This window comes from Seriola dumerili, unplaced genomic scaffold (assembly GCF_002260705.1).
Source record: "Seriola dumerili isolate Sdu_G_001 unplaced genomic scaffold, Sdu_1.0 BDQW01000003.1, whole genome shotgun sequence".
In the NCBI taxonomy this organism is placed as follows: Eukaryota; Metazoa; Chordata; class Actinopteri; order Carangiformes; family Carangidae; genus Seriola; species Seriola dumerili.
Genome location: NW_019174258.1, coordinates 5,703,600 through 5,718,891, shown reverse-complemented (window position 1 = coordinate 5,718,891; position 15,292 = coordinate 5,703,600). Strand labels below are relative to the sequence as shown.

At 38.7% G+C, this 15,292-nt stretch overlaps 1 protein-coding gene across 1 annotated transcript in view; it reads right to left on the bottom strand.

Moving 5' to 3' along the window:
• Positions 1-9,795, bottom strand: part of LOC111222199 (MAM domain-containing glycosylphosphatidylinositol anchor protein 1-like) — a 61,613-nt gene extending 51,818 nt beyond the window's left edge. The window contains exons 1-2 of the mRNA XM_022745824.1: positions 9,617-9,795; positions 7,492-7,624 (exon numbers count right to left, since the gene is read on the bottom strand). Coding sequence (XP_022601545.1) covers positions 7,492-7,624; positions 9,617-9,676 — 193 coding nt within the window. The 5' untranslated portion in view covers positions 9,677-9,795. The remainder of the gene's footprint in view (positions 1-7,491; positions 7,625-9,616) is intronic.
• Between the last annotated feature and the right edge of the window lie 5,497 nt (positions 9,796-15,292).

Here is a 15,292-nt window from a genome sequence, read left to right as displayed (position 1 = left end):
ACTTAATTCAGCTATGAAGTACAGGGAGAGGGGTTAATAGGGGGAAATAAAAGTTGTAGTTGTGTTTGTGTTTTGCACCCAGGAACAGTGGTTGTCATTCTCTTGACAACATCAGTCAAAAATACGTCCAACTAGCAACCAAAAAGTTCCTGTTGATTCTTGTTGTCAACAGGAGTTTATGTTCCAGGGGTGCTTTAGAAAATGGAGGACTGTTGGTTATTACCTCTATACCTCTATAGACATAATACCCTGAAGCAAAGTGAGCACCTCAACCTGAGTGTTTAAAGTCCAGTGGTCAACCAGAAATCATGAACTGAAATCAAAACATTTAAACAAGTATCAGAACCAGAAACAGACTAAAAGATCATCAAAACAGAGTACATTTAAAAATTAGGCTATTTGAGAAAAAATGCAGGAAATAATGCTTGTCTTGGCAAGAAGAGCGTGTGTGCATATATGTATGCATGTGTATTCTTAGCTCTTTATACTCAGCATAAGTGTGTTTGTTTGACTTTATGTTTATGCACTTATCAGATATAGTACAAGCACTTGCAAATTTGATAAAAGAAACTACAGCCCTGCTTTGTCATGCATTTTCAGGTGCAGAAAGTCAAACACAACAGTTTGATTGGTGAACTAAATTCAATGTAAAATTTGTCAGTTTTAAGGCAGCATTTTTAGGTCAGAACAGGGTGAACTATTTAATCCAAAGCCTGGACAGGAGTGCATTAGGACATAGTTTAAACTTGCAGTTTGTGATCAGAGTGTTGCCAGTTTAAACACAAAAATGCGATTCCATCTATTTGGACTGGACTTGAGGTGGTGAAGAAATGTTAGAGATGATTAACCAACAGCCACAGGACCGAGAGACATGTTTTTTGTTAAATATCTAAACTTGAACATTTGTATAGAAATTAAGAAAACATAAACAAACAGTATGTGCTGTAAACAACAGCTTTAAATAAATCTTTGGTGTTTTAGATAATGATCAATGTGTGTTTTTTCTTGTCTCGTTCTTTTTTCTGTTATTTTCTCTAATTCTCTCTGTTTTCCACATAACCACTGTCAGACATAGATTACAGCCTTACATAAACCTGACTGCACAGATGCAGTACAATATCCTCCCACGGTGGTTTTATAGTTCTAAGGGTTATTGCAGATTGCCCATTGATCTTAAGCTTTTCAAGGGGGGAGTCATACACAGTAGGATTTGCCACCTATTGATCTAATCATATATATCACACACTTGTACAACTGTCATATTATTGTGAAGGTATACTATAGTAAGAGTTACAGTAATCAATAAAAGACTGAATCATCTTGCCCATACTCGAGATGAACTGGCTAACTCCATCTGCTCAAAGGTTGTCAGCAGCTTTAAATCTTCGTGTGTTAGTGTGCATTAGTGTGTGTTCTTGTGTGTTAGTGTGTGTTCTTGTAGCATTGTTTCATTTCGCTGTGTTTCAGCATTCTGTCACATTTATATCAACAGATCACAAGAAAAAAATCTTCAGTTTTGCCAATGTATCACCTGTTTTGACACTTAGAGCTGCACGATGAAGAGTTCTTCCAAGTTCATCAAAGGCACAGCACTTAGAAAGTGTCAGAAAGTCTCTGATCTATATTAACTAGAAATCGTTTAACTAAACCTCGCAGTTTTTTATGTAGATCAGCTCATTTTCACTGTATCATTTCACCACAGATTGGGAAAGATTAATTATTTCCCTTATGGTAAAAGTTAAAAAATGTTTTTTACAAGTACTGTATTATCTACTTAAAGGCCACTAGTGGTGGTGGTGTTCAGGCTTTTGCTCAGAATGAAAAGGGAAAGATTATGCACTCATTTGTGGCTTATAAGAAGATATGAAGAGAAAAAAAAAAGTGTGTAGGCGTGACATTGCAACTGATTGGTTAATTGACTTTTTCATATTTATTTCCTCATGAACATTTTCCTTCTCCTTTAGGCCAAACAATATGTGACAAAACCCAAAGTCCACATTCAGTTATGGTGGAAGTTAATCTAATGCAATCTAATGTTTTGTTCCATCCCTACACATGTCCGGGCCTTATTCCATTACCCTCTTCACCCCTGTACTCCACCGCTTTAAATAACATGTCAAGCTCTGGAGCATTGCCCCCATGTTCTTTTTTATGAGCGGCAGGGGAAGAGGATTTGGCGGCTGTCGGCAGTTACTGGAGGGCACAAGCCCCGTACTCAAATCCCAGGCTGAGATTATGATATAAAAATCTATCAATCCACTCGTCCCAGCACGGTGAATCAGCGGTGATGGCATGACCTAGTTGGATGAATCTAATCCGAGCAGTGACTGACACTGCAAGGACAAAAAGGGAGCTCAGTGGGGAATAACAAAATACACTCATTAGATAAATATTATAGAGGATAAAAAACAAAGCGGCAACTCATTGTTTGTTTTCTCTCTTTGCAATCTCTCTATCTCTGTGTCCATCTGTCAATTTCTCACCCTGTCTTTGCCCTCCATGTATCTATTTCCTTTTATCTGTTTTCTATCTCTTTTGTAATTTTCTTTCTTTTCAGTGTTTCCCCGTCTGTCACTCTTGTCATTTCATTGTCGTTTTGGAGATCTGAGACTAGAGAGGTGATTTTCTGAGATAACAACATTATGCTTATGCTTGTCTGAAAAGGGTTTGTTATTTGTGTATTGTGGCTGGATTTATATAAATTCATAAACCTGGATTACTTTATTCCCACTTTGCCTTTTTATCCCCTCACTGTGTGATGTCTCTGAGAGTGTTGTGGCTGGAATATGTTTAGGTTGACCACTAACTTACTACCTTACCACCTTAACTTGAATATATACTATACAGCAGGTTTTCAGAGGTAGCAGTCAACTATTAGAAATCTTTACTATCAAATTAATTGAAGTTCCTTATAGTATTAGATACAATGTCAATGGGTTGCAATAGGAAATCCATGTACAGTGTGAGACTTACAAAAATTAGCGATGCTGAGCATTTTTGTTGGTTTTTTCCTTTTTGTTTTTTGCATTTTTTCTTTTTTTCTGTTATTCTTCAATTTGTATATTCAAATTTCAAAACACAAATATTTCTGACTTTGCATATGTATCCATTTTTAGTGTGGGAACATGTTTGTATTCCAGGCTTTTCTTCCGTAACTATAACTTCTATGTCACTATATAACACATTCTCATGACGCCTGCTCCCTGGCTGGTTTGGCACACCCTCAAACGAACCTACTCGGAGCAAAGGCCTTGCAAAGACTTTGGTTTAGTTTTACTCGGTTGCCATGTCGAGAAGACGCTTTTTTTTTTTCTCTGTGTCAATGTTAATTCCCTTTGTACACAAATAACCAACAGTGCAAGTTTACTATACAGTCTTTTGGTGACAGCAGAATAACATTTTACCAGCAAAATTATCTTAATTATTTCCTGACATCAGAAGTTTTCCTGACCTGCACAGTGCACACTAGCTTGCTACTGTGTCTACACGTTAACTCAGTTGTGCGCTGAAGTATCCAGGCTTCTTCCCTTCATCCACTTCTGACGACCACATCATTCAATTCAAATGTTATTTCTGGAAATATTTTCATCTTCGCAAAGTTTGTTACAATCTAAGATAGATAAAGACTGTTAACGTAACTCTAATTAATGATTAAGCGGAGTGATACATATAGTTAAAAGTCCCAGTGCTGTTATACTCTATATCAGCACTCATGGAATGCCTCTCGTCCAATCAAATTATTACTTGGTGGGAAGTAACTGTTGTATGATGAGGTTTATTTTAAGAAAATGTGTGTACGAAGTGAGAAAAACTGCAAAATAAAAATAAAATAATACACAGAAATTTCCTGAACTGCAGCTCCATCCATCCTGTTCTGCAACAGTCTGCTCATGCCATTAGTTAGCTGAACTCTGGGGAGCAGGTTAAGAAGTACACACACACACACACACACACACACACACACACACACACACACACACTAAGTACTAAGTACTAAGTAGTAGGCACTGAGGAGTGTGTTTTCTGTTACTCTGTGAGGCTGTGAGGTCCAGACAGATTGACTGTTCTGGCAAGTCTCTTAGCCATTATGCCAGCACCAGGCAGACACTTATTGTTGTGGAGGTTGTGTATCTGTGTCTTTGTGTATTTATGTCTTTGTGTGTGTGTGTTGACTAGGCCGCGGGGATACAATTGATCTCAGCCGCAGGAATCCAAAAGGGGATGAGAGGAAGACAGAGGGAATGAGAGTGAGGAACACCTATCACACAGTAGGAGCATTAAGACCTGTTTGTTTCACCTTCCTGCCTCTTGATTTTGACCTCCTGTGAATTTTACGACTGTTTCACAGAAAAAAAAAGTTAATGAATAAAGGTGTATATATATATATATATATCTCACTTGGCTATATATATATGTATATAGCCAAGTGAGACAAATAGTCACCCTTAATCTGCATTAGGACTTAAAATCCACGTTTTAGTCCTTTTTCTTTTTTGTTCCATTTTGGTCTCTCTCTTTATTAAAGACATTTCTCTTTCATCATAATCCATTTACTATCCATTTTCTATCTCTGGTCCTATGTGGTGTTTGCTCTAATTAATAACATGTCACTGAGCCACAGTACATTCACCTGAGCCTGATTCATTAGTGTTGCTCTTTTTCCCAGAGTATTTCAGCAAGCCGTGTCCATCTTTCATTTTCTATCTGATTTATTCTCAGGCTTTCATTTCCTCCTCTTTCTATATCTGTCTGCAACCACCTCTTTCTCGTGCTCAGTCTTTCACAGAGATGCCAAACTCTGCTTCCTCTCCTCTTAACATCATATCACAGAGTTTGTTCAGTGAGTTTTTTTATTTTTATTTTTTTATCTTCCCCACCTTCAGCTCGCTTTAGCCGGCTCCCCTGGAAACGTTATCTCTTATCTGAAAGAGGCCTTATTGCTCCATTGATAACCTTTCCTTCAAATAAAAAATACAAATAAACAAGTCATGTAAACTTGTGGCCATCATAAAAACATAACAAAAAGGAACCCTTATCTCTTTCCTCTTAAGTGTGTGACTGGGATATCAATAGAGGTAACATTAATGCCATTAAAAAGATAATGCACTATACTTTTCTATTTTGTCTTCTTAACTATTTGTTGATCCACACAGATTTTAAAATAACATTTATACAGGAGTGAATGAACTAGATCCTTTACTTAAGTAAATGTTCTGATACTGTAGTGTAAAAAGACTCCCTTACAAGGTAAAGTACTGCAATTAAAATGTTCCATAAGTAAAAGTATCTTAGTATATGTAATACAAATTTAAAAGAAATAAAAAAATACTTAAAGTATCAAAAGTAAAAGTACTCAAGGCACAAATGTTCTCTGTTTATCATGCATGAGCAGCATTTTACTGTTGTAGTTCAGGTGCAGCCAATTTTAACTAACAATTTTGTTTTATATTGGCTGCAACTAATGATTACTTTCATTATTGATTACTTTTGGTGACTATTTCCTCAATTAATCAATTGATTATTTGGCTTATAAATGTTAATAATGAGCAAACCCTCAATTTTGAGAGGCTGGACCCATGAAATGTTTGGAAAAAATGTAACATTTAAACAGTTATTAAAATACTTCACTGCTGAACAACTAATGGATTATTGACTAATCATAGGGTGGTTCATCTGTCACAATGCATCATATTTTATAAGCTTTCATATGTTTTGTATGCAAGACGTTAATTGGTAAAGTAATTAGTAACTATAGCTGATTAAATAGATGCAGTGCAGTAAAATGTATATTATTTTCCTCTGAAATGTGTGGAGTGGAGGTGTAAAATGCATGGAAGGAAAATACTTAGTAGTAGTAGTACAAGTACCTCCAGTTCAAGTGACTTGAGGAAATGCACTTAGTTATATTCCACATCTGTATTTAATGAAAAACACTGTGTTCAGGACTAACTTCTTCAGATTTTTTAAATTGTATATAATAGCCTTGCTCAAGGAAAATTTCATGTTAAAGGAATAGTTCTACATTTTGAAAGAGAAGATCACTTCCACTCTCATGTCTGTATGGTCAATATGAAACTACCACCAAGGTTATGTGCTGGACTATTTCTTTGGACTATTGACCCTCAACAACTTGCTATTAACACACTTTGTTTTTTTTAGAAGGATTAAATAAACATGATATGATGTGTTAATTATTGAGCTTTAGAGGTGCTAGTAGGTGGACATTGATCAGAGTTGTTTCCCACATCTTTTTTTCTTCTAAGCTAAGCTAACAGGCTGCTGGCTGTGGCTTCATATTTAACTGAGAGATATGGGAGTGGCATCGATCTTTTCATCTTTCTCCAGGCAAGAAAGCTAAAACAGTGTATTACCCAAAATGTCAAACTATTGCTTAAAGGGAGTATTAATCTTTCAGTTTTACAACCAGTTTGGAGATTTAAAGATGTTATGTTTTCCACATAAGACTGTTTTTCTAACCTCCAGCCTCCTTTCAGTTAAAGCACTTATTACAACTTCGCTGTTTCCACATTTTCAGTTTATATTTATTCAGGCCCTCTGACCGTGAGAAAGACAGGATTTAGACACCAAGCCTTGAACAGTCCTTGAATCTTCAAATGGTTCTTGCGCATGTAGAAAACAAATAGTACTTTCAGTTTATAGGAAAAATGTTTCATTAAGATTGACAAAAAAAGGATCTTTCAACTGAATACACTCACAGGACAGAAAGAATTTAAATATGACTGATAAAAGGGCTGAAATACACTTGTACAAAAACTATGAAGCACAGAACTACCTAGCAACAATAATTCCTGCAGGCATTTAGAAAATGCAGCAAGAAGAAATGGAGAAAATAAATACAATGAAAAAGTAGTAAAAAACTGAACAAGCAGGGGGTTTTTGCCTTGTGGTGTATCAGTCTGACCATAACAATCCTGACAGGGTTGTCAACAGCAACAATGTTGTTGTAAGTAACAGAGTTGCCGGGCGGTGGCGTGGAGATGGACAGAGCGGCATGGAGTGAATTGGAGATAACAGGGAGTGTGACAACTGAATTACAGCTGACGGCCCTGAGATGAGCTCTCAGCAACAGAAAAACAAGACAGATAGACAGTATAACACGCTGGGAGGCAGGAAAGGAGATGGAAAGACTGAGAGCAAATTTGAGTGGAAAGTCAAAGGGCAGAAGAAAAGCCCATGTGAAGAATGGAAGACGAAAGAAAGAGAGAGAGAGAGGGATTAAAGGAAGTGAGAAAATGAGTGGATGAAAGGAGGATGCTATTTCCTGAACAAGTGAATGTGGGGGACATTTTAACAATGAGAGAAAGAGACAGGCAGCAAGAGATTCCTGAGCCAAGACACAGCAAGCGTGCAGAGAGAAGTCAGATGAGATGAAAGACTCAGAGAGTGCAAAAGTCAAAGTAAGGAAAAACTGTTGTTTTTGTGAAGGCATGTGCATGTCCTTTGTTTCTGGAAAACAATCAAATAACTTACTGGTAGCATTTGTGAGCCTGAAAGTGACCGACTTATCTTCGATGTTACACACATTGCGCACAGACACCTGGCAGGTGTAATCAGCAAAGTCCTTGGGTCTTAGGTTTTTCAGCTTCAGCACCTTGGTCTCACCCTAGACGGGACAAAACACACACACGACAACATCATGCTACAACACCACAGTTTAAAAAAAATCTTCACAACATAATCCTTTAGGTAACTAATATGAAGCATACATATTAATCTAAACATAAATCTAATTTTATCACATCTCCATTGCATAATACATAACATTATATCAGTGAAAGAGCTCAAAGCTTTTTTATTTTAGTCTTTTCTAAACTGGGTTGTAATCTTGCGTAAAAGTCACTTCAATTTTTGATGAGCCGCAGTGTGATAAACAGGGTCAACGACACACTGAGATGAAAACACACACACACAGACACACATGCACGAACGCACACACACACACTCACACACACACGCACACACACACACACACACACACACACGCGCGCACATACACACACACACACACACACACACACACACACACACACACACACACACACAAACCCAAATACAAACATACTGTGTTTGTATGATGCCCTGATTATCAGCTGAAGCATCTATCATCTACATATGGAGTAATATGAATGATGAATTTCAAATTGCTTTTGCATGAGACCATCAGGAAAATGGGAATCATCTGATTGTCAGTACAAAAAAAAAAAGCTGAATACATTCATCCTCTCTTGGACTATTCATGAAACTACTGCATGTATCTTTCTCTGTGCTCCTCATGGAGACGCACATCGCTGATGATTTTTCATATCGAGACTTTATGTCTGTCAGCCTGCTTCACTAGGTGATGTGCTAACGCTGTCTTAGGCATTCCTGAGAAGAGCTCTGCTGGCTGGCTAATTGAACTCTAGGGGCTCTGCTTTGTGGCTGACTGATGCTTTGATAAGTGGAGAAAAGGGGGAGCCGTTGTTTGAAGGCAACAATTGTGCACTCAGGCTGCGAGATCAGGCTGGGGGACTGTTTATTTAGTTATTTAGTTAGCTTGCTGGCTATGTCTGGCCAGCTGAACAACTGGCTGACTGATGGAAGAGGCTGCTAGTTTCAAATAGCCAGAGACAGACAAAGAAGAAAGAACAATCATACGATGCTATAATAGTAAAATTTTTCATTTTCATTTTCTATGTGCAAACATGTCTCTATATGTCTGTGTGTTTTTCTTCTTTCAGTATACAGTGCATTCTAGCTTTCCGTTCCCACATGGCACATATGCAGTTTTCAGTGACAGCAGGGGAGATTTACCCCTCAAAATGCTTATTAATATATAATTTGACTTTTAATTTCCCTAACAAGAAAAAAGGTAACAAATCGAACTGTGGTTGCTAGAACATGAACTTCAAACCCAATAAAAAAGCAGGAAAGAGCAGCCAACGTTAACTCATATACAGCACATGGCTGAAATACTACACAGACAGTGGATGTGATATTGTTACCAGGGCTGTTTGTAATTCACCTCCACACTTGGCCTTGATTACAAATGGTATTCAGCTGAACATGCTAACAACAGTGTCTTACTTTAGAGCAGACAAATGCACTGTTGCCTCACTATACACTTTCGCTCTTGGTGGTTTTTGGTTTTCAAGAAGCTAACAAAAAGTGATATGACCATCCAAACTCTATAAATGCTCAATATCAGTGTTACTAGAGCCCCATGACACCACTTTGACATTTGGAGAAACTCACAGCTTGACAGACCTTCCGCACTGAGTCAAGGTTAAAGCTTCTGAACAGCTGCTGTTCGGAAAGAGGTTTTGTGAATGGTAATTTCAATTCGTATGACCCTGACCTCCCTAGGTCAAAACCATAGTGCTATAACAGTGTTCGTATAAAAACTGCATGTATGAACAGAAACAGTGGGAGTAAACCAAATAAAAGCAAGAGAGAGATTTAGAGTGGAATTTTTTTTCAATGGTAAAACTTGAGAGTAGAGGAGGATACAGTTCTGTTGTGGGGAGGAGATGCACTTTCTGAAGAGAAAAACAGAAAGCCGGTTGCGATGGCACACCTGGCAGTGTGTCTGTGCTGTGTATGTGTTCATGTGTACCTGGGTGTAAAGCGGCTCATAGATGTCCACTCCGTTGTCCTTGCTCTGTTCGATGAGCATGCTCCCACGTTTCCAGATAAATCGTGCGGGAGGGTTGGAGTTGACGGTGCAGCGCAGGAACACCGTCTTCTCCTGGTAGTAACTGCCACGCACATCGCTGATGGTCTGGTGCACCGTCAGAACTGGTGTGTCAAGATCTGCAAAGCACAGCAAAGGAGCAAAAGATAAAAACATGAAGACTCAGATATTGCTGCAGGGGGTGATTACTGGTTATTACACCCCAGAAACGTGTTCATTAGGATTTTTTTTGTGCCACACTGAACAAAAAAAAATCACACTAAGAAACTCACAAGGTAGGGTTTTATAGGAGTAAAAATAGCCTTTAATTTTTTGAATAATGGTTGTCGCTTTTTCTGTGCAAAACCTTGGTGAAATTATGTGTGACAGAGATGCGATTTGGTAACTGGGACACAACTGTAAATAAGGGCAAACAAATGCTGTTTGTTGGCTGAATTGCTCACTCACACTGACCAAAGCTATCCAAACACTTGCCTATGGATCAAAGCTTCTAACGAACACAAATGTCCGAATGATCTGTACATTTTGCCATTTCCCTCTCTAGCTGTGACTCTCACACACACAACATTTATATATTTTTTCTGCCATTTTTTTTTTTCATCACCTCCTCCCCCCTCCTGCCTAGTTTTCCTGTGCCTTCATAGGAGTGTCATCTCCCGTTTCCTGCGGTGGATAGGATTTCAGCTGCTGTCCCCTGGTTTCTGCCATCTCTCCAAAACTCACTGCGACTTTCACTCCTCATCACCGTCCCTGTCTCTCGATCCCCTCCTCCCCCTCGCTTCCTTGCCTCTATCTCTTACAGAGAGTTGTGTGAAATCTCAATTCTTTGCAGCCTAATTGGACTGTTGCGGACTTCAAACATCATGGAAACAATTTCCAGCAACACCGGTGTAGCATTTGCTCCCTTTTCCTGCCTTTCCATTTGACCTCTCCTTCATTCTCACTTCCTCTTTTCTCTGCTCCTGTCCCTCGCTTCCTTTTTCCTTTGTCAACTCCTCTCATGTGCTGTAGATTTATCAAAAAGGCATGTGTGTAAGATGTAGAAAAAAAAGGTGAGATGTGAGTGTAGCCACTACGTTCCTTGACACCATCAAATGTGAGCGTAGCCGAGCCCATGTGATGGAGGGAGGTAAGTATTGTATTTTGGGTTGGAGACGCTTGAGAAAAACAATGTGTGGATAAGCATGCTTGATTTTTGAGAGTGCTGTTGATAAGGGCACAGCTGTCACATGAGGGCTGTGTCTCTCTCTCTCTCACACACACACAGACACACACACACACACCCACACACACACACACACACACACACACACACACACACATATGCATGCATACATACTCACATCTGGACCCACATCAAAGTGTGTCCAGCCTCAGCACAGCATCAGAGCACGTTTGTGGTTTGAAGTTTAGAGATCTGCGACAGACTGGCACAAACACACAGAGGCGACTTGAACTCGTTCAGGTGTTTCCAAACAAACCAGGCACTGCATGAGACTTTTTCAAACAAAAGGTGAATGACAGGGTCATAGAAAAATGGACTAAATCATATGATGTGATAGCGCTCTATTGCGTGCTTTAAAGCTACAGTCTAATGTGTGAACTTTGCCTGAATGTCTTGGGAAAGAAGAGAAGAGTCAGAATGGGTATTGGAATATATTGAAATATGTTGGGTATAACACCAGTACATCATTTTGAAGAAAAAGTAGCAGATTTTTTTACGTTTGCTGAAGAGGTTTAACTTTACATATCTGTTTTTTTATGTGCATTTGATCTGATCTTTGAATGTTCTTTCTCTGTATCTCTGTCCCAATTTAGGAACTGCATCCTCCAGAGGACGCAGTCTTGTCTGGTCCACGGAGGATTTCCTATTTATCCTGGGCCAAAACAGATCAGACCTTGCAATGACCTGCATAATTGCTTCAAAATTCACCAAACACAGGGATAAAAAGCTTCTTCATGTCTATTACGAAAATGATGGTTCTGGAAATTTAGTTTATACTCAAAAAAAAAAAAAAAAAAAATCAAACTGCTTTTTGCCGGCAGCATGGCCAAAAAAATACTGTGTCTGACGTGGCTAAGCTGATACTAGTACTATTGTATATGTGTTAATTGAGAGTTTCTCAGAGATTTATTTCTGTGATCTGTGAAGTGCTCACCTGTTTCCATCCCTTTCATGTCCCCATGGACACCCTCATTCATAAAACGACAACCCACTGTTTCTTCCATAAGGCCCTGCGGGAAACTAGACAGTGAGGTACCACCAGTCTCTCTAAAAGCCTCTGCCAGCATCAGGCCTTCAAACCTGGGCACTTATTAAAGATATCTGCCTCTTGGTTCTGCCATGTGCATGTGTGTGTGAAAGAGATCTGGCAAAAGAGCAAGCACCTTTGTATACTTGAATTTGTGAATATGTGCCTGTATATGTGTGTGTGTGTGTGTGTGTGTGTGTGTGTGTGTGTGTGTGTGTGTGTGTGTGTGTGTGTGTGTGTGTGTGTGTGTGTGTGTGTGTGTGTGTGTGTGTGTGCGCACAGGATTTCTGTATGCTTTTCACAGATCATTTGCAGTGCAGGGGGAATCCTAGCTGACTAATGCACCGGTAGTGTATACGTGTGTGTCAAGAGAGTGAAGCGAGTGTGACTATCTGCTGTCACTCTGTCTGTTTCGTGACACTATGGTTGAATCTGGAGAAAGTGGAAAGTGACAGATTGACACAGAGAGAAGCAGATACAGACAGGTAGATTCTCGAGAATATGACACAACTGTAAATGGACAAAACAGTCAGTCAGAGGTCGACATTGCTCCTACACAGCCAAGGAGATTTTGACTGTATGGATACAGTGCCCATACATGTTTAATTTGGCACATTTTTGGCTTTACATTGAAATACTGATTGGAAGAGCGTTCACTTTGCTAGTATCAACATAGTAAATTTAAGCAGTACAAAAAGAAAACAAAACTAGATTCAAACGAACATCCCACTGGAACACACAAAACTGTGCCAGCTTACTTTAAACTTTCAAAATTGCTTTACTAATGTCATGGATAAAACGATGACAATAGTTTTTTTTTTTTTTGTTGTTGTTGTTTTTTGTTTGGTTTTTTTTTCACGACAAGTGGGTTGTTAAAGCTTTTATAATCCAAACTCCCAGGGTGCGTCTAACTTTACTCAGTTTGGGCCCTTAAGTAAATAGAGACACAAGATGAAACTGCAAGTGTACAGAAATACAATATGAAACTTTAATGAAGCTTCTGATTTCCCCAAAGCCCTGCCTTTGTACACAGCTTAGATCAATTGCACTGCACTGCTTCTGTTAGCCGCAGCTTTTAATGTACATCTACGCCTCCAAATTTCAAGCTGCACTGGGGGTCTGGCATTGTTTTCTGCTTAGACGCTACACAGTGGTGCTGACGCAGAGACATTTTACTGTAGTTCTCCCTCAGAGTGTGGCCCTTAGCTCGGACTAATGCATGTGGTTAAAGCACACAATCACACATATTTTGTGAAGTTAATACCATGTGATAAAAAAGTAACACCTACTGTGTTTTACAGGCCGATGGTAGCTACTCAAAGGATCTAAACTTTTCTGATATATGTCTGTCCACCAAGAAAAGCCTTTGCATGTTTGTTCTGGATTACATCCTGTTGATTTGGGGGTAAAAAAGGGGACAAATGTAAAACAAATCCTACTTTTTCTTACATGCTAAATTATCAATGAATAAAATTGAAGACTTAATGTTTGTACAGTGAATCAAAGTCTTGGAAAAATATGTTGCCACCTGCTAAATAATATTAAAGTGGTTTTATTGCAAAAACGAAAAATCTTGGTATCGTGAAGATACACTTCAAAAAGACTGGAAAGACACGGGATAAAAATAATACCGTAACAATATTAAAGACACAACACACACAATAAAAGTCCAACAGTGGTATTAAATCAGTGAGGTCCCAGTTATGGAGTTCATCTCGGCTACCTGTATCCTTGGACATTATTTCTGACATTAACTCAGATGGAAGAAACAGACAACTGCTAGAAACCGAAAAACAGCCATGTCTATAAAAACGAACACTTTATTTGTGCATCTTTTATCTGCTGCCATTTTAGCTCTTTAACATTTACCTATAGTGGTAAACAACTCGGTTCAAATCGCACTTCATGAATAAATTTTACTTCATTTACATTTTTTTGATAAAGAAAATAAGGGAAACAGCAAATCTCTGGTACACTGTCTTATCTGGTTGACACAAATTAATTCAAGAGGGGCTATTCAACAATGTTTCGTACAGTCCTGATCAGGCCACCAGATTCTGTTAGACCAGCTGCCTGTTAATGAGATTCCTTTATCATTAGAAAGACAAAAACTACTATACTTCTATTTGCTCCAGATATTCTCAGAGACCAATTCATCTGAATTATATTAAAGAGCGATGCAGGAAAGCCACTTACACACCAGCATGTGAGTCAAAATTACCCAACTTGTTCAGCGTTTTCCCTGAAGGTTTGGAAAGAGTTCAATTTTGGTCAGGTATTCCAATTATGTTTTCTCTTGAAAATGATGTTTGTTGTTTTAATACAAATTTCAAAGCAAACTAACTAGCAGAAAGAAACACTCCAGTACAGATGTTGTTCGCTTGTTATCTGAGGAATCAGATGATTAGAGCTGTGGTCAGAATTACAAACTCTATACTACGAGCAAATGCAGTACACCCAGCGGGGAGAACGGCAACAAAAACACAGCTTTTTTTTTCTGTGTTGACCTCCAGTCATTTTTAAGAGTTTATCTGTTGTATTTTAGCAGTGATTTAATTTCACAAACATAACCTTTGTATGCTCAGTATGTATATTTTACAGACTCGAAATGTGTCTGCATGCCATAAGTTCCTCATGATCATGCCTCAAAAATCTTTCCGAAAGACCTGGAGTAACCATGGCAATGATGGAAACAGAGATTTACTCAGAAGCAATCCATCCTCGCGGTCAGGGTTGACCGAGTGTGTTTTTGTAACAAGTTGACCTCTGCTGGGTGCTTTCCTCTGCTGGAGGATGCCCTGGACTCCAAATCCTCTTTGATTTCCAATAACATGTCCTGTACTCTAATAGCTCTCTAGGAGTAGACAGCCATTAGGGGACCAAAGAGAAGATGACAGGTTCAATTGAGTGTGAGCGTGCAGTGAAGGAGAATAAGGTGTGGTGTGATGCTTCTGTGGTACACGTCTGTGAGGGTGGTTGGGTGAGGAGATGTGATTGTGTCAGTAACAATAGCTATGTTCAGTATCTATTGTACAATATGGAACGGTAAATGTATTATCCCAGTAAACAACTGTAATCACTGTAATTCACTGAAGGTCAGCGCATAATTTATTATCAATTTGCAAAACAATCAGTCAGAAAAAAACTGATGGTATATAAGAAATAGAAAAAGACTAACACACAGTAATCATCCTTAACAGATGTGATAAAGACCGTTCAGCACAGAGCAAGTGGGTGAATAGTTGAGTTGTTACACACTAAACACGGAAATGATCAAGTTGAGCATTTTACAATGTGAAGTTTCTTCTGCAAAACCATAAAAAGTTTTAACTGTTTTCTAAGTCTG